The sequence below is a fragment of the Artemia sp. Qi Xiang Cuo genome, chromosome 20 (genome assembly GCF_049724085.1).
Source record: "Artemia sp. Qi Xiang Cuo chromosome 20, ASM4972408v1, whole genome shotgun sequence".
NCBI classification, from domain to species: Eukaryota; Metazoa; Arthropoda; class Branchiopoda; order Anostraca; family Artemiidae; genus Artemia; species Artemia sp. Qi Xiang Cuo.
This window is the reverse complement of record NC_142813.1, coordinates 17,938,811-17,959,967: the sequence shown is the minus strand read 5'-3', so window position 1 is coordinate 17,959,967 and position 21,157 is coordinate 17,938,811. Positions and strand designations below refer to the sequence as shown.

The following is a 21,157-nucleotide window of genomic DNA, read 5'->3' as shown; positions in this document are numbered from 1 at the left end:
ACTATTTTTGTATGGAAATTTGTCTTTGAAAGGACCATTAAATTTTTATTTATGAACGGCGTACAACTTAAAACCGTAAGAAAATTTTGAAAGAAAATTTTGCTGACCGCGCAGATTCGCGAAAATTCGATTTATTTCTTTCGTCGACCTGCATGAAAACTTCATTACATACAGGGCATCTCACTTCAAACTTCATGTATGCAGGGCAACTCAATTAAGGTAAAATCTCAATTAAGGTAAAAAACTGTATTAATTCTTGAGGTTATTTTTTTCCATTGAGGTAACTACACAGGACCCTTTTTAATAATTGACCTTGACATAAACTTATTTAAAGAAACAAACGTTTACAGCAAAATATACCATAAAAAATTTCAACAATAAAATGATAGATTTAGATACATGTATATTCAGGGGTAATCACATGACAGGACCAGGATGGCGGCTTCGACCATATAGAAAACCAATATTATATAAATTTTCGATCCATAGAAGAAAAAATCCCTCCAAATTGCTCAGTAGAAATATCATTAAAAATTCATTTTTCGAAAAATAATTTTTCAAATTATTAGAAATTGCATTCATAAGATACGTAACGGCCAAAGCACCTTACGATCAGGAGGGCCAGGGCCTCAACCTTTTTAAAAGAGCCTGGAGCCAAGTGAGACGCCACCATAGACCTCTTAAGCTCTTTGGGCAGGATCCCCAGTCTCAAGTAGGTAACAGGGGTAATCTACAACAATACTAGCCCTATGGGCGGAGTTACAAGCCCCTTTCTAGCTATAAGCCAATTAAGGCAGTGCTCAAATGTATATAAAGCACTAGAACGCTTTAGTTTATTGGGGTCAAAGATCGAATGTTCTGCAAATCACATACCACTTTCTATATATTATTCTTCAGCTTTTAAAAGATATGTGTGTGATATCATCTTGTCAAGGGACCCGCTTGTTACATCACTTTGTATGCGAAGATACAGTTTTGTCAAAAATAGTATTTTACTTTAATACTTACTCTTGTTCGTTTAAAAAAGCACTTAGATGTAACAATTAGCTTTCAAGTGAGTCATTAAAAACCTCTCTATGATGTTTTAGTACTTCACTAGCGACGAAAAAAAGAAAAAAAGAAAAGGACGCATCAGTGCTTCACATAAAAAAAAGGATTTATCTTGATATTCAAGATAGGGGACTGTAATATTCCAGTACTGTTATTCCAACAGTGCAATTTTTATTTCGAAAAAAAAAATACCATTTTCAAGGAGTTTCAGAGTATTTCTTGAAATCCTCAACAAAATTGCAATGAACCTTTACCAATAAAATTACCCGAAATTTACCAATAAAGTTACCAATAAATGAAATTGCCCGAAATTTACCAGTAAATAAAATTACCCGAAGTTATTATCCTTGAATCAGCTTTAAATATCAATTCTTTCTCATCCGACTTTTTTTTAACACATTTTAAATTTTTGGTAAAATGGCTACAGTTTGCTCTTTACAAGGTTGCGGCGGATTCCACGACCCTGATGGCATTTACCATGTAAAAGTAATCCTTTGATTTGATTTCGTCAATAGCAGATAGACGTAGTCTCATCGGGAAGTTTTGCACGCCAGATTAGTTTGGATAAAGGTCGCATCAGTAAAATGACATATGAAAAGGTTTAATTTCCTGTCCTAAACACCGCAAAAAAAAAAAAAAAAAAAAAAAAAAAAAAAAAAAACTAACAAGAGGATAGAAAAAATATCACTACTAAGCCTTAAAAGAAGTAGATACGGTTTTCGCAAGTGTTACCTTTTTACAGCTTACATAAAGTTTTCGATACTATAAAACAAACCTATCCTACTCTTAATGTTGTCAAAATGATTTCTCATTCAATATCTACTTACCAATAGTGATATGAACAGACAAGACAGTCTTCTCAGGGGTAAGGGACCATACATTCAAATCATGTATCCCCAAGACTCCAGGAACAGAAAGGACAAACATCCGAATAGCCGCCTCCGGAAATAACTCAGGAACAGCCTCCATTAGTATCTGACCACACTCTTTAACAAGACTGTATGTTGTAATTAAGACTAAGGCTGAGAAGACGAAGGTACAAATCGGATCGGCAATTTTCCAACTTGGCTGTAATAAAAATCATAATCCAAACTGACAGCTTAGTATTCATTATATTTTGATCGTGAGAATTAATGTAAGGTCGAATTTTCCTCTATTTTAGCTTTGGGTAATAATAAAAAAGTAATGGAGTATAGTGCTACAATTTCAAATACTATAATAAGTTGTACGTAACCATAACTAAAAGTTAGTACTTAAATCACTATTTTCAAAATTATCTTTAATGTTTCTACCCGAAAAAGATAGGGGAAAGACGGAGGGGGAAGCCCACATGAAGCAACTAGGAAATACTCCTTATTAATGTCTAATAGATAATGCTGAGATCTAACCCATTATTTTTCACCTCTATTGTAAAAAAAAAAATCATATGTAAAACCGTGACACGGTGCCATTAATTTATAAGTCGAACATTATCGTAATTTTGGTTTTACTTCATGTGTAATTTTACATTCTAAACTACTTCGATGACAACATTGTCGTACTGTTTACCATCCATGCATATAAGTGAAGCTTTGGACCAAAATTATAACATGGAGTTATTTTTGGTGGCAAATTGTAATTATTCCTTTCATTATGGTACTTTATAATAGTGTCATCAGTTACCTTGTGTAGTGCAGTGGAAGCAACCGCGCCTTCCTATCGGAGGCTCTCAGGTTCAATCCCACTGGCAGCGCAAGGAAATATAAGTTCGGCAAATGTAATCATAATTTTTTTTTTATTTTAGTTCTAATGTTTCTACCCGAAAAAGACAGGGGAAAGACGGAGGGGAAAACCCACATGATACAACTAGGAAATACTCTTCATTAATGTCTAATAAATAATGCTGAGATCTAACCCATTATTTTTCACCTCTACTGTAAAAAAAAAATCATATATAAAACCGTGACAAGGTTGCCATTAATTTCGAAGTCGAACATTATTGAAATTTGTGGCTTTACTTCATGTGTAGTTTGTATGGCAAATAAAATCTGATTTAACCTTTTCCTAACTTGTTTTTTTTTTTTTTTTTTTAGTTGAACCTATAAACTGGATCAAACCATTTATGAGCCTTAAACAGGCATCCTACAGGTAAATCTTACAGAATCCAGAGCTGATTCACTTTTGTTGAATTAGCTGTAACTTTAAAAATCAGCGAATTTATTTTCTTTTCTAGAATTTTAGAGTGGTTTGTCAAAATTCATCTGGGTTGCTCAAATATTTTCTTGGTGCATCTCGACTTCCTTCTTTTTGTTCGGAGGCATAAATCAGAACTTAATATTTAGTCAGGGTTCCCACTCCCAGTGATTTATCACTATTTCTAGTAATTTTTATACTGCCAACAGAAAAAAAACCCTAAATTAGCATATAAATCACTAGATAATATTGAAGAAAATCACTAAATCAACCAAAAAGTAACAAAAATTTAGTGGTTTTTTTTTCACCGGGTGGCTACCCTGTGTTTAGCACTGCATATATTGTTGTTCAAAGTACTGTATTTATAGAACCAGAAGAATTTTTAAAGGGAAGATTTGGGGATTCAAAATAGTGCTGGATCCGCATTTTTTTAGGAATTTCGTCAAACCTTCCCAAAATTTTAATGGAAATTAATAAAAAAGAAGAAGAAAAGTTTGGTCAAAGGAGAACCGAAGTATTTCAATTATTTTGTTGAGCCATTGACACGGAGAAAAATATTTTACACCAACTTCAATAAATTATGATTACTAACAAAGACTACTAACCAATGTCCTAATGGACTATGGCTCAAATGGCCCAGAGATAAATATAAACTGTCAAGTTTTATTAAAATTTAATTATTGATGGTTGTGAGAAAATGGGAGAGCTTACCCAAATTAATCCAAGAGGGCTGGTGACCTCATCTAAACGAAGGTTCAGCACCTGTGATAACTACAACGCAAAACAGTTCTGCTAATATATTTAAAATATGGATTATAGATATGACCAAGCCATCCTCCAATTTATAGAAACTAGTAAAACTGTTGCCGTAGATACTCTTTTCCAAGGAAACTGATTTAAAATAGAAAATAATTGAGCTGGAGAATTAGCAAACAGGGTAGTGATTGATACGAGCTGCTTCAGATGTTTTAATATGCACTTATTAGTCGCAAACTGGCTGCTCTCTTGATACTATGTTGGTTTCACACTATTTTTCTTTGGTGCTAGACAATCATGTAAGAGAACACCCTAATTTCAGTGTATGTTTGAAAAGTATCAATAAAATAAGCAATTCTTTCCCTTTTCAGATTCTACTCTTAAAAAAAAGCTTTGGCTATTTTACTATCAAACTTTTTATTTATTTACTTATGCATACAATGTAAAGCAAATTGCATTTCACAATTCGCCACGAGGCTATTAAGGTTTTTCTCACTTTTCAAATCAACCTCTCTCTATTTTTGTTCAACTGCCATATTTTATTCCAAATATTCATTTTACAGCAAAACGTTCGGTTTTTACACATAAAAAGGGGAACAAGTCAGGGGTATCCAGTATAATTATAAACTTTTCTGGTTTTCAAGTTATGGGTTTTGCACCATAACAGTTTGAATGGTGTGCTTTTTATTTCAATCCACTGTCATTTTCGAGAGTTTCCAACTTCTTCTTCTGATTTCCTACAATTTAAGGTCGTATTTACTTGTTATAGTCAAGTAAATGACGTAGTCGAGTAACTAGTCCTAGCTGACTATTTACTAGTCCTAACTGATTATTATTGTTGGTTTTATTTGTTAACTTTCACATATTTCAACACAAGTTTGCAGGAAAGGGCTCTTAGATATAAAGCCGAAATATTTATTTAATATCATCTAAATCTCAATGCCTAAAAAATATTCTTCGTTATATTACCTTTTGTTTTGTATAGGCAAGCATGAACAGGAGAATAATTATCATGCCTGAATCACTTTCAAGATTTTTCATTAGACATTTTTTTCAAAACGCATTTTTTAATTATCGGGTACTACGGACCATGGTTCGCTATTTAACCATAATTACTCAATCAGTCAAATATAGATATTATTTGAATATAAACATATGTTTTTAGTTCTTATTAGTGCTATACTAGAGTTACTAGTTTCTTGCCTTGGTAATGTAAGCAATCAACAGCTTGACCCCTTTGACTTTGTTTAGTAAGCTGGAACCAGTACGCTGCAGGACAAATCGTTTCAGCAATTCATTCGTTCCTTTTTTTACTAGTGTTATTAATCGTACTTAGTGTATATATATATATATATACATATACATATATATATATATATATATATATATATATATATATATATATATATATATATATATATATATATATATATATATATATATATATATATATATATATATATATATATATATATATATATATATAATTGTAAGGGTAGCGTAATTTAGTTGCGGTGTCAGCCATAACTATGACAGCTATTTTTATTAAATGAATCTTGAATCTTTTTTATTACATTTTTGGATCAGTTCGAATTTTCAAATTCAGCATAAAAATGTACATTAGGAGGACATATCTTAGTTCCCGAATAGATTTTACCCCCCCCCCCCCAAAAAAAAAAAACAAATTCCAACTTATATCTTACAAAATGAACATAGTCATGAAATAACGTTTCCGACCTAACCAACTTAAATGGAAAAAAATGAAGAAGAGTTAAAATATTGCTTGCTCAAAGACAAATTTGACACAATGGGGTGAATAAATGGGATATTATTTGTTGTTCAACTATTGTTGTATAACATTTAAGTGTTATATATATTTTCAAACAAATTTTTATATCTATTCTTCAACAAATTGAACAATATTTGTTGTTATATCTATTTTCATGGTTCAACGTGACAACACTGACGAAAATGTGATACCATTCAGTAAACTTTATATAAGTTTGAAATAAACAGAAGAAAAATTCTAGAAAATCGTAGTATTCAGTGTTTTCTAACTTCCTTGTTTTTCGCAGGAATTTACAAAATAATATGAGCACACAGCTTTTGTAGCACTTTAACAATTGTTGTTAAACAATTTTTTCCGGGAGACCTGATTACTCATTAACCAAAAATTAATTATTAAATAGCTTACAATCTAGTTATTTAGCCCTTTCCAAATATAGCTAGTTCAAAATATTAAAATATTATCTCGTAAACTGTATTTAAATTAAATATTAAATTGTTAAAAACATATATTAAATTCACAGAACTGGGGAATTAGCCCAACCTTTGCACAGGTGTGGTGGTACTACAACCAATAATGGCTAAAGAAATGAGTATATGCCCATTAATCTTACCTCGTACTTAACGACATAGGCAGCAATCAGTACTCCAATACTTTGAATAAGGTCACCAAGAACATGGATCATAGCTGCCCTTACGTTCGTATCATCAGGAAGATTGGTAGAACCATCTACTCTAGCATGTGAATGCGAAGAGCCACCGTGGCTATGGTTGTGATGTAGCAGAATCCCACATTTGCCACTGAGGACGAAACCCATTCTAAATTAAGAAATTGAGTTTTATTCTAAATTCTCTTGGTGGTGAAATTTACACACACTAATCACTACCTAAGATACGTATTTTATCATTTTTTTGTGAAATTCTTCAGGGTTACTTTCACATTGGGTTACATGTTGGCTGCAATTCCAATAAAGGAACAAATTCTTTCTTTCTTCAGACTCTTCAACTACTATCAAACTAATTAATGTGTTTTTAATATTTTTAACTTTGCTCTTCTCCTGCAATTGTCTTTCCTTTTTATGTCAGAATTCTTTCGAGACCACACTACCTTTCTATAACGAACAAATAAGAGTTCCAATAGAGATAGAACTTTTATATCTATTTTTCACTTCTAATAAAAGGACCTCTGCCTATTGGAATACTTATTTTTTGGTCTTTTTTTTTTATTTTCATGGCAACACCTATGAAAAAACTTTACTAATATTTTATTAATAAAACCATTTTATTAATAAAATTTTATTAATAAACCAGCGTTTCCCAAACTTTTCACAAAGCAATCAATACAAGATTTTGCGATTTGGCGACCCACTTTATGGCAAAAAAACTTTTATTCAGAATTTTTTTTTTTTTTTATTCAAATAAAACTATTTATTTATACTTCATGCACAAAAATTTCAAAATAATTATGCAACGAAACATAGGTAATTGAATTTAAAAACTATCTTCATTTAAAAATTTAATAAATGAAGCAAACTTTCTTTTTTTTTCCATTGAAGGAAAATCAGACGATAATAATAGACGAAGTTCGGGAAGGGGTATTGATCAAGATCATGATCACAGATTTATCACTGCAATCGAGTGTTCCTACAGGATAGAATTTGCTTATATTTTCGGTTCAGTTTTAAAGTAGATCAGGTTATTTTCAAGGCCTCAACATCAAAGTACAGCTGAAATACATATATATGTATCACACTAAGACTAAAAGATTTATGTTACGCATATTCTTTTCATAATTTAAATAATTTCATTTACTTTTCATTTACTATAAGTACATTCCATTTTTTTTAATAATCAGGGTGATTTTACAACTGATAGATCATTGCCAGGTTTTTTTCTATTGGACACAAGTGGAAAAATGACAAAACTACTTTCAATTCCAGTGGACCTAGTCCGTCACGCGTCAACCCAAAATCAATCCAATCTTTCATCCCTTACTTCAATCACTATCTACCTTAGTTCTGCCCGCGAAATGACGTATGGACGGATGATAGATAGAATTATCTATCAACAAATGAAATGACATCATTTTCATACAATCTTAAAAAGGGCTTATCCCAGTTTTGTCTCTAAATCACTCGGACTATCTGTCTTGGCTTTTTCTACAATTAGCCATGTCTTGATGCCTACTACAAAATGCTTGATTGTCAATTCAAAATCCCTCTTCAAAGAGTTTTGGAGAAGAGCTTTAGAATTTCAAATGGCAATCCCTGTAAAATGGTATGCTATGATACATCGCTATGATGGTAAAGTATCATAGATATACAAGATGCATTTTCCTAATAAATCCTTTCTAACTAAGGTACGGTTTTTCTATTAATAAAAATAAGGCCGATTGAGTCCTTGATTGCCTTTCTAAGACTGAAAGCGTGCTTCAAGATATCTCTACCTTTAGGAAGAGGCCTTTTAATGAAGTCATGTACTGTGTCCAAGGCCGTATCCAGAGAGGTAGGGTAGGGGAGATTTACTCCACCCCCACCCAGAAATGTATTTCTGCCACGCAGAGATCTAATAAAAATGAGCATACCCCCCGCCTCCCGAACAAAAATCCTGGATACCCCCTTAACTGTGTTCATTCAAGACACGTGTTCAGTTTTATTTGGCTAGTAATTTGGATCGTTTGTAAATCACGTAGGGCTTTTTCAACCAGAAACAATAGCGATTAATTTTTCATGATTTGCCAAAATTATTTGAAGTTTTTGGGAAAAATGTAAAAAAAAACAATATTTCCATTCCGCAAGGCAGTTTAGTAAAATCTTGCATTTAATTTTTGAACAATCGATAGAGTTAGGTATATGGGTCGATATTATCGTTTATATCGATATTATCGTTTAAATCAATATTATCTTTAATCGATATAGGTCGAATATTACCTACAAATTGGTCCAGAAAACGCCTTTGTATATTCGTTAATGTCTACGTGTGATTGTTTATCAATGTTATTGTGTGCATTTCAAGAAACTTATACCCCAAATTATACAAAACAGGCTTACTGAAGCGTAAGAGGTAGATTTAAAAGCTGTTTAATTTATAATGATGTAAGTTTGAGTATCTGCGCTGATCAAAATTTAAGGGCTTTTGTATTATTGATCAAAATAAAATTCCGTTGTCATCTAGTCTGAAAATAAATCTTATTACCTATTTTGATCTACTATTGTAAGCATTAAATGAAATGGTAACTTATTGGGAGGGTGTAAATAGAGAGGCATTGAATAAATTGGGATAGAAAACGAGGGTGCGTAGCTGTGCTGGCCTCAGGCAGCTTGGTGCTACACTGAGTTGTTAGTAGTAGTAGCAAGTATAAAGTAAACTAGAAAGGTATGCAAACAAGTGCATAAGCAAACAAATTTATGTAGCAAAGTTCCAAAATGATATTATACATAAAAATTCTTCCCATCAGAAAGAAAAAGCAAATCAAACGCATGCTATAAAATAAAAGACAAATATCTCGAATTAATATCTTTTGATTTTAGATGCCAATAGATACAAAATTAAAACTAGCTTCGTCTTCCCAGTCAAGCACTTGTCAAAAAAAGACACTTCACGAACCATTCGAGGGATATTATTGGTTATTAATATATTATGCCGATTAACGCGTAATACCAGTCTCATTCACCATCGAACGCGCAATGAAGTTTATAGTCCTAGTTATTAGTTATAGTTATGAAGTTTATAGTTATTAGTCCTAAAAAAAAACACTGGCAACAAGAAGGGCACATACCTTCAGTTAGAAGTTGATTTTGCGAAACATTAAACAAACGTGCTTGTGTTCCAGTACTACAAGTAATTTAATTTTTATTGTTCCAAAATTGTTTTGAAAAAAAAATATTAATACTCCTGGAAAAAAAACATTATACAACACATGACAAGATGAAAACCAAACGAAAAATTATTATTTAATATTATATTATATATTATTTCAGTTATATATGGGACCAGCAGTGGTGAGGGTGGACTGCATTGTCAGAAACGCAAATATGAAATTTGAAAAGAGTATAAAATAAGGAATCTAATGGTGCTACCCTTGTGGTACCCCCTGTTAACTTTTAGATAAAAGATATGAATGAACATAGTTTAGCAGTTCATTCAGTGCATACACGCAGATAGATAATTAATTTCATAAACATTGATAGCAGCCAAAGCGTTTTATTATTTTTCATCATTATTTAACAACTTTTCTCCTTTTTGTTTACGTGCTTGACCATTGATAACACATTTGAACTACATAATCAGGAATTGAATCATCAACTCATCAGTCAGCTTCTGGACGTTTCTAAAAACGAAAAAAAAAAAATGGTCCACAAATGTAAAATCGGAACCATGCAAACAAACGGCAAAAAGGGACTTACGCAAGGTTCATAATGACACCAATTGCAGCCACAATGATCATAGTATCTGCAGCTATCTCGTAATCAGAATTTATGATTCTTTCAACTGCTAAATACACCAAAATACCAGTAATTATCCAAATAACGAATACACTGAATAAAGCTCCAAGAACCTCTGAAAGACAAAACAATAATAAATAATATATATATATATATATATATATATATATATATATATATATATATATATATATATATATATACATAAAGAATACACTGAATAAAGCTCCAATGACCATTGAAACAGAAAAACAATAAAAAAAATAACGAATACACTGAATAGAGCTGCAAGGATCTCTGAAAGACAAAAATAATAAAGTTATTTCTACAACAGTCGAACATCGATAACTCGAAATCCTCGATATCTCGAATTATTTTCAATGCCCTTGGAAAAACCTGTCTAGCTCGAAGAAAAAACCATGTGCAACTCGAAACAATTTTGCAGTTATATTTTACCACTGTAAGTCTAAGTGACCAGAAATTACCTCTTTAAGGCGAAATGCAGTAGATAAGAAGTTTTTTCAACGAACCACTGTTAGTCGAAACCCCAGTATGCGCGTTGCAACGTGTAGATTTTGATATGTATTTATTATGTTTAACATATTTTGTATCAGATTCGGTTCATGTTCAGGTGTATATTTCAGTGGCCGGCGTTTACCACCCCCCCCCCCCCCCCCCCGTAGAAAATAAGGCTTTCCAAATTTGAGAATTTTATTTTTTTATTTCCGTAGGGGAAGGAATTTTGGTACTTGTGTATTATGCGCTTCTCACTCAAGTTTACGCTGTGTAAAACTCGAGAACAAACCGGTTTCTCCGTTAGTTTCTTTCATCTTAGCATGAGACAAGACAAAGACAAAGTGACAGAATAGATGGGAAACTTGGGCTATATATTTGCACATAGGGGGGTAAAATATTTGGACAGTTTGAAGTCAAAAAACAATTCCTTCTAGGTATGGCCGCTAAAAATTACAGAAGAATAGCGAGGTATCTGGTAGAGTTTCATTTTAAGTGTTTTTATGATGATCGTTGATCAAACTTCATGTTATTTGTTCCTTTAATTTATCCTATTCTATTATGTTCGCGGCCGTATAGTTTGGCTTTAAAATACACTTATTTATCTTTATATCTACGAGTACTATGCAGAATAATTATAACTAACATATTTTGTTTGGAGACCCGCTATACTTTACCCCCCCCCCTCCCTAATATGCAAATCTATAGCCCAAATCTATTTCTAAAGTAAGGAAAAAACTGGTGTGTTTTCGAATTTTAATACCAAAATTCGTGCCCCTACGGAAATAAAAAAAAACTCAAATAAAATTCTCAAATTTGGAAAGCCTTAATTTCCACGGGGGTGGGGGGGGTATTTTCAGAGGGGGGTATTTTCCGGGGGGGGGGGATTTTCCACGGTGGGTATTTTCCAGAGGGAGCATTTTCCGTGGGAGGAAGGTATTTTCCGGGGAGAGGTATTTTCCCAGAGGGAATCGCCGAGGGGTAAACGCCTAGAACCGTGTATTTCCTAGCAAACTAAATTTATTATTGACATTTTAAAGTCAAGTCTTGATATCTGTAATACACTAATAAAGTTATTTTTAACTTTTTAGTGGCTTTAGGGAATAAATTTAGCGATTTTGTACTTGTTTAATTCGAATTTTTATTTGGCTTACCTCTTATAACTCGTTACCTTTATAAGTAAAAGTTCATGTAGGATGACCTCTATAACTCGAACTATGCATAAGTTGAACTATCCGTAATTCGAAGAAAATTCGTGGTTATGTGAATTTCGAGTTAGCAGGAGTCAACTGTAGCAAAATTAACAGTCCGGCAACAACGAAAATTCCTCCCCGGCCCTGGTTAAAATTTCTTTAAAAGAGGTTAAAGAAAATGCTTTTCTCTCTAACCATTCCAGCTGATTTTTTTTTCTTAGCTAATTTAATGTCGATTGCAGAATTCCCAGGGCTATGTATTTTACTTAATATCAGTGAATAATTTCACAGAAGTAATTCTTCATGGAGCGATACCATGATCCTCGCTGCCATCTTTTCTCGCATTATCACCAATTGGTTCTCTCAATGCTTATCAATAGCTCACTTAATCAAGTCTGTCACCTGAGTATTATTCATGTCAGAGTTGCGTTTTGAAACTTTTGATTTTAGTTTTAGATAGAATAAAGCTTGGACAAAAAAAACTTAGAGCTTAGACAAAAAACTTAAAGTTTGGAAAAAACAGCTTTGGGTTAGACTTTAAGAATGCATTAAAAATCAGACAAGCAAATATATAAGAGCCATATTCTTAAAATTAAATTTAATTTTATAAAAATGAAAAGCCAGAACATGAAAGGTATCAAAGCGTCAAGATGCAATTAATTAGAAATAACGATACGATAAATATAATTAATATAAATAAAATAACAACATATGTTGTAAATTTTAATCGTTCCTTATTGCAAGAAATAATTCATCAAACAGTTTGTGACAACAAATTGTGAGTAAAGAACAACTCGTGTTAATAGTGATTGAGCCTATAAAAGAGGGGTTTTGACAACAATACCAACATCAAAAGGTTAGGCTTTTTATGGAGATTCTTTACAGTATGTTGTGTGTGATGATGCTTTGAATTAATTATATTTAAAGTTACCCACTAGAGTCAATAGCCCTAGGAAATAAGTCTGACTTTCCAAAAAGGGGAAAATATCCCTAAAAGGGGGACTCACCTTAAAGAAAATTCAACAATCAACTCCTAAATATCAGAGAGCGCAGATGCGGAGGTCTCAAGCCCTGATATAAAAACTTTTCAGCAAAAAGATAATCATAGATACGTGTATAATTATTTTTGCTTCTTTCTTTCTTTTTTCCCCAAAGGTGATCGTGTCAAACAAATGATCCAACAATATTGGGAGAGGGTTAACTCGAAGGAAAAATGAAGGTTTTAGAGAACTTTTTCATTAGGAAAAGAGGGTGCGTCCAAGCAAAGTGGTGTTTTCTGCCATTTTGTGATAACAGCAGTTAAAATGGTATTAACACAGCCTCTTAGCATCAGAGGCTACACTAGCCTACGATATATCAACAGTCCCAAAACATACAAGCACTTCATAAAAAGTGGACTTATTTTGGAAAATTAAACTTTATTTCAAAAAGAAAATAAACCAAATAAGCTCTTTTTCTCGAGGCATTATTATGTAGCAGTTCAACTTTGAAGCAAAGAGTGTGGTCTGAGGCACCAGCAGCTCTCCTCATTTTTAGAGTATACGTTTGTTTTAATTGTAATGCTTTAGTTCATCTGCCGATGACGACCAATGGTGTATGTGGTCGAAATATCCAGATTTTTTTTGTATCTATTTTCATTTTCTAATAAAAAGACATATTCCTATTTGAACTTGTATTTGTACCTTATTTTATGCTTATAGATAGCCGAACGTACTGTAAAATCTGTTTAACATTGGAAGAAATAATAAGCAAAATAAACCTGAGAATAGAAACGGAACGCACCAGCTCTATGATACCCAAATGACATTCTACGAGAAGCACTTCTTTGGGATATCCATAAAGCAAAGAGACTGACAAGGAAACTTGCGAAGTCCGATAGCATGTGAGCTGCATCTGTCATTATGGCCAAACTGTTTGCTAAATAGCCTCCAATTCCCTGGGCAACCTAAAGAAAAAATATCTATTTCCTCAAAGTTTAGCAAAAGACTTTTTACACTAAATACATTATGGACTATGTTCATTGGACACATTGAGTAGTTTTCCCTGTCTTACGCGGAGGAAGAAAGCAGCGACGATTAGCACACCCCCCCCCCTCATACATCAACGGTTAACAGCACATAGCTGACATTACTTCCTCATCTATGATCTTTTTTTTGGGGGGGCGAGGGGAAGGCGGGCTAGATTTTGTCAGTTTTACAGACGAAGCTATCTACATTTGTTGTTAGCAATGACATAAAAACGCTTAATAGTAAAAAAAAACTAAAACATATCAAAACAATGAATGGTTTGTGGGTTGCAGAAGTATCTGCGCGTAATAATAGCTGCTTAATAAAACATGAAATTGTGCTTGTTACCCCTAACAACAATACATGGAAATCATTATATATATATATATATATATATATATATATATATATATATATATATATATATATATATATATATATATATATATATATATGCAGATTTACAGTCTCATAAGCTGCGTTCGTTTTCACTGTTCGTCGTTCTTAGTACTAAAAAGATTTTCTCGGTTTTACTCTTAAAGTGAGCTTTATTTCGCCGTTCTTAGAACTTCATTTTAACTGACAAAACGGCTTATAAGAGCTTTCCTTAGCCAGATAAAATTTCAACGTCACAGATCAAATTTCAGTCAACCGGCACAACAAAAATGGAAAATATACTTGTGAATGTAGTAAAACAAGCAATAGAGTTACTAGAGGAGTGACTGTTGAGTGACTGTTGCACCGTTCTATAGAGTGCAAATGGGCACTCTTGCTTTTGAATGCTTATGAATGGGCATAGACATTAGATTAGTTGAAATGGGGGTGCAATCCTAGATAGGACTCCACATAGGGACACATGTTAAAAAAATATTTTTTACTCCATAATATGGACAATACTCATAGTTGTGGCACTTAGCCTAACACTTAATCAGCCGAATTTCCTTTCTAAATTTTAAGCTTAAGACGTTTGAGCAATTGAACATATTCCTAAGGGTATTGAAACCTGCATTAGTTGTGATCTAAGATATCTAGAAATTCCTCTCATGATGTTTCCAAGTGACCCCTAAGGAATTTTTGTAAGTTTGGAAAGCAATTTATCCCAAAAATGCTTCCAGAACTTTCTGAAGATTTCAAAACTGTGGCACATATACGAAAAACAAATCGCTACCATTTTTTAGATGAAAGACCCCATCAACATAATCTACAAATTAAATATCAATAAACTTGTTTTCTGTCATGTTTTTTTTTATTTTAAAACTTGGCGCCCAAAAGTAAAACTAAAGTTTTTTAACGGAGTATGAGGCTCAGTTCGTCTTTCTAAGAACGACGGTACTAAGAACGAAGAACGGCATTTCAAAGAACGGCTTATAAGCGAAACATTTCATAGAACGGCGAAAACGAACGGCTTTATTGTAAAACCGAGGATTTGATTTCCATAGAACGACGAAAACGAACGCAGCTATAGTTTCTTGATTATCGGCAGAAAACTTCGTGTAGAGCTTGGCTGCGTTGAGTGCCTCAAGTGCACCTTGACTAGATCGATCAAAAGTGATTTTCTCTGATTTTCTAAGATCCCGCTAGCCCTCACCTTTGTTTAACCATTTTTGAAAATCACAGTATAATCATCAGTTATCATCCTCAGTGAACGATACCAGAAATCTCCCAGTATCTTCACCAGCATCAACAATAATAATATATTTACTATTATTGATGATTGTTATTATTTCTGTTAATCTATGGTTTGCTTCCAATAATCTTGAACCAAAATTTTTGAAATCTAAATTTATGATTTTTTGTCGTTCAAAAAGTACTTTTCGAAAATCAATCATAAAGAACTTTAAGTTGATGAGCATACAATCGGTCGAGACCTATTATATCGTTATTTAGGTGTTTTTCTTGATTTTCTTTTGCTATTCCAAAAAACCATATTGATCATTTAAGCATGAAAACTTCACAAAATATCTAGTTCGTGCATCTCCTGATTTTTTTTTCCTTTTTCAATCTTAAAAACAATCTTCCATTCTTTAATTGCTTCTTCCCTGAATAATTTTTCAATTATTAATCTTAATACTTTTTGGACGCATATAAAATCACTTCAGATACTTCAAAATGAGAGATCCTTAGGCAGTGAGAATCCTTAAAATTCTTTTCATCGATCGTTAAAACTTTAAATGCACCTTGAAACAGAGACATTATATTTTTCCTGATTTTCTTAGTACAAAAAAACATTAGCCCTAACGGAGGGCAGAGCTCGTGAGTTTGGGTGTACTATCTAAAAACAGTCATTAACCTCGTCATAATAATGAAGACAACGAAAAAAACTTGGTTAAAGAAAAGAAATATATATAAGTAATAAATAAGTGCTGAGCTCGAGCAACACAGGATCTAAGCATAGAACCTAGGGGTACAAAAGAAAAAGACAAAAAACATGGATACAAAAAAAAAGAAAAAAAGTCAATATAAGTATTTCAATCTTCATGATCCTTCGTCACAATTCAAAAGACAATCTTTAATATTTCCTTCCTTAACTTCCGCTAAAATTGCCAAGAATCAATTGGAAGTTCTACCTTTCATCCTGTATTTGTTTGAAAATAACGGTATTTGATATCTAATTGAAAATCTAGATCCTTGAGAACTAACAGAAGGGATTCGATCTGTTTTAGAGCACCTAAGAGCCGAAGGAGGGGGCAGAAGCAGTAAGGATTTTTATTATAAAAATGACTAATATAATTTTAAGATTTAAAATACCATATTGAAATCATAACTTCTTTTATGTTTTTTAAATTGAAGTTTATTAAATGATTAATCAACTCAGCTGTTTAAACGGAATGAATCCAGAGCATAAATAATGCCAATAAAGCTATTTTAAGGTCTTATTTAAGGCTTAGAATATTACTTCCAAGACAGGCAAAATAGGCTACCTATCTTACCTCGGCAAAAAGAATCTTACTGCTAATTTTAATTTCGGTCACTTTTCTTTGACTATAGGTTTTAAAAACACACTTCTAATGATTTGAGAAGGCTATCAAGCCATACGAGGTTTTTTGTTTTAGGTATGAGCCTCAATAAACTTTCACCTCATTTATGCTATAGTTTCATTTATTTTGAAAGTTTCAGTTTTATAAGACAAAGATCATATCCCTGTGGAGGGAAAAGAGGCGGTGTTAAATACTTCAAAAACCTGCCGAGGTTTGTGTTCGAACCACCTAACCCCCGCCCCCACCCCATGGATGCGGCCTTGGTTTTAGGGTCAAAACATTAATTGACACCCAGCTAATACAGTCCCATGTGTATTCTCTAAAAGTTAGGTTTAGTAAAAAAGCAAAAATTAATATATAAATTTTTTGCTGTTTCCAATGTTTAAAACAATTTTCATGATGTAGGCTTGGAATCATTTCCTGAAAGTTCCCATAACCAATAATCAACCGATTATTGGTAATCATCCGATAACTAATAATCTATGATAGCGAAAGACCCATAATAAACGTAAAAACCAATCAAGAGGACATAGGAAAAACAATAAAAAGAATTATTTAGATTTAAATACATTTTGAATCAATTTAGGTCACATATTGGAGAATAATAGAATGCCTACTTTAATAAAAACTTTAAATAAGTTATCAAAGATTAATTTTATAAAAGTATTCTGAATTTTCGGAAATAATTCAACATGTAGCTAGAAAAATGAATTAATTGAATGGGAAGTTTCATTTTATACACATCAAAACTTTTTTAAAAGTATAACAATTCCTACAAGATTGTTAATAAGTATAATAGATAAAATTTTTTTATTATTTTTAGTTGTATTTAAATAGAATACACTAGTTTACAGATAATCTTAAACCAGTAGAGAGTGAGGAATGTCCTTCCATGTAATTTGGTGTATAAAGATAGAACATTTTCGAAATATAGATTTTAAAAAATGATTGTTCAAATCATTTGTAACTATATTATAGTTCTTAAAAAACTTTACGAGGAGGGTGACTGGAAATAAGGTTGTAGTTGCGGGCAAATTTTAACTTATAGAAATCAACATTATGAACTGTTTGTAACGGGGGATTTGTCCATTATAAAGCATTGTGATCTTAAAAATATAATGAAAATGGGTGCTAAGTTCCGTCTTTCTTACCACATAAGGCCAGCAGATATTCTTAGGGGTTTAAAGAATGATTTAAATTTATTTATTGATAAATGGTACAAAAAGGAAAAAATTACTAAAGACAGATTTCAGAATTGGATAAATTTGATTTTGACTAGTGTAAGAAATAGAATGTATAGAATTAATCCATCAGATTCTGAGAAAAATTTAATATTTTATAAAGCCAATATGAAACAAGCAATTGCTAATATACAGAATGAATTGATAATTGTACCAGTTGATAAAGCTTTCAATTATTCTGCAATAATTTGTCACGAAATCTACTGACTTATATTATCAAGAGAGTTACAAACAACAAATACATTTGAAAAAGCCGATACGAAGGAGAAGACTCTAATTGAATAGACAGATCAATTAACTTAGAAAAAAATTCAATATTAAAATAAATGATAATGATAAAAAGTTTTCTATCTTATATTGGACGATAAACTTTCATAAATATCCACCAAAACCACGTTTTATTGCTGGGGCAGCAAGTTTATTGCTGGGGCAGCAAGGTGTCCAACCAGAATTGCGGCTACTGACCTATCTTTAATTTTAGGAGAAATTAGAAATAAATTTAAAGCATATTGCTCCGGAATTAAAATTTTTTCTAACATTAACCCATATTGGAGTGTTAATAACTCGTTACAAGTGATAGATTCTTTGGCAAATATATCAGATAAAAGAGTCGATTTATTTGATTTTAATGATCTGTATAAAAATTTGTCACTTAATTTAGTATTCGAAAAATTTAAAATGGTCATAAAGAAATCTTTTCTTTTGTCTAATATCGGATTTTTGAAAATTGATTCTTTTAATAAAACAGCCCGATGGACGAATTTCTTTAGAATTACTGTTAATTCAAGATTTTATAGCTTGGATGTGGTATGCGATTTATTGGAATTTGTTCTATTTAATACTTTTATAATATTTAATGGGAATTTATATAAACAAACTGTTGGTATTCCTATGGGTGGGAATGCGAGTCCATTCATAGCGGACCTGTTTTTAAGTCAATTAGAATACGAATATATGATAAATAAACATAGCCCAAGCAATGTAAAATATAACCTTTCAAATAATAAAAGATATCTGGACGATCTCTTAGTAATAAATTGTGCAGAGTTTATTGAGATTTCAAAAAATGTCCATCCACAAGAGTTAATTCTGGAGCCTAGCTATGGGATGGGGCACTCGGACCATTTCTTAGATTTAAATATTAATATTTCAGTTAATAATAAATTAGTTTTTAAAATATATAATAAAACGGATGATTTTAATTTTGAAGTAATTAATTTTCCATTCCTTGAAAGTAATATACATTCAAATATTACTTATTCAGCTTATTATTCCCAATTATTTTGGTATGCAAAAATATGCAGTAATTACACAGATTTTAAAAATTGATGTAAAAAGCTGAGCGAAAAACTGATCTCAAGAGGTTTTTCTGCCAAAAAAATTAGTTGGCAATTCAAAAAATTTAGTTTTATGTATCATGAACTTTTAAGTAAATATACAAAAAAATTGTAAAGAAATACTGAATGATATTTTAATATAATTTCTCTTTCGCTTTTCTTTTTTGGAATTTTGAATTTGTAGACTGTTTTCAAACAAGCTTGAGGATCTTTAAATCTGTAATTGGTTCCAGATACCAATAAGTGACACATCTGGACCAGTCTTAATTTGTTCCATAATGGTTTTTGCTCAGTGACCTCTAGGATTTTATTGAGGAAACATTGAAACACTATTTGTATGTAATTTTTAATAGCTTGACAAGTATGCATGCATTTCACAAGTTTTACCTGACATAGGGATACCATATAGATCTTATGGTAGAGGATCCACTGTGCCGGGTAAAGAAAGTAAAGCCTCGAAACCCGTTAAGGCAGGTGTTATTTCTTCTGATGAGCCCTAATGGAAGGTTCTACTTGGAAATATTTCGCTAGAATTAAGGTGGTTTTGTTTGTAAATTTACAACAACTTACATTTATTGATGACGACTTTGCATGGATTTGGACATTTCTATTTGGTTGATGGTTCGGTTATACTGTTTGGTCCTAGGTAGTTGGATAGATGAGTAAGGTGAAAACCTCGTTCAAGTGGAGATTTGTCTCAATTGCTTGATTAGGACGAAAGTTTTTTTTTTTTTTTTTTTTTTTTTTTTTTTTTTTGCCAAGTAATTACCTCTTAAACATAATATACCTCTGAAAATACGGCCGGAGGACAAATACACCCTCAAGGAATCTTTCGTATTGTCTTAGTTATTTAAGAAAATATCTGATAAACATTCTTCCATTACAGGCGAGACAATTTCTATAAAAAAAAAAGATATGTTACCATAAATACAAGGCAGATAGCTGCAGCACAGGCTAGTTGACGAATACCTTTACTTTTATTGGTAGTTGATGCGTCTGTTTCAGGTGCAGTTAAGCATAGGCTATCTTCTGAACTGGATTCAAGGAGTAAGGGAGCTGTCTGAAAGAAAAGTTATTTGTAGTAGTTGTACTACATTAGATTTTTTCACAAATTCCGATTTTTAATTAAAATTGACAGCATATTTAAAGAAAAAGATGTTCAGTCAAAAACACTTCTACCAAGATAATAATCTTGCAAAAAGCAAATAACTTTTAATTATTAGGGGGCTCCGGTTATTACAAGGGTCATTAAAAAAAATAACTGGGATTTCTGTGAGCAAGGTAATGGCATGCCTTTCCTAGAACTTTGAAGTATTTGTATCACAGACTTTTTAGGCAGTTGAAAAACTGTCCCAGAAGCATATTATGCAGAAGTTTTGAGAAAATTGAGAGAAGAATTAGCTAAATAAAAAATATTCAGAAAACCTCCATTATGGAATCCTCTTGCATCAACATAATTTCCCAGCCCATCCTTCACGCAATACAAAGGAAACTTTGAAGGAATCTTGGTGAAAATTGCCACGACACTCGTCTTAAAGTCCAGATCTAGGTCCAACTGACCTTTTTTTATTCCCAAAACTCAACAAATAGTTAAGACACGTATATTTTGATAGCGCTGATGAAGAAAAGACACAGCAAAAACATGGCTCATAAACGGGTTTCCCGCATTTATTCACAAACG

The 21,157-nt window shown here is 32.1% G+C and overlaps 1 protein-coding gene across 5 annotated transcripts in view; it reads right to left on the bottom strand.

The window, feature by feature from the left end:
- Positions 1–21,157, bottom strand: part of LOC148939954 (proton-coupled zinc antiporter SLC30A2-like) — a 63,110-nt gene that overhangs the window by 9,627 nt on the left and 32,326 nt on the right. For all 5 annotated transcript variants that reach the window (XM_089105970.1, XM_089105973.1, XM_089105972.1 and 2 more), the window contains exons 3-7: positions 20,399–20,536; positions 13,697–13,859; positions 10,170–10,323; positions 6,378–6,582; positions 1,878–2,118 (exon numbers count right to left, since the gene is read on the bottom strand). In XM_089105970.1, coding sequence (XP_088962096.1) covers positions 1,878–2,118; positions 6,378–6,582; positions 10,170–10,323; positions 13,697–13,859; positions 20,399–20,536 — 901 coding nt within the window. The remainder of the gene's footprint in view (positions 1–1,877; positions 2,119–6,377; positions 6,583–10,169; positions 10,324–13,696; positions 13,860–20,398; positions 20,537–21,157) is intronic.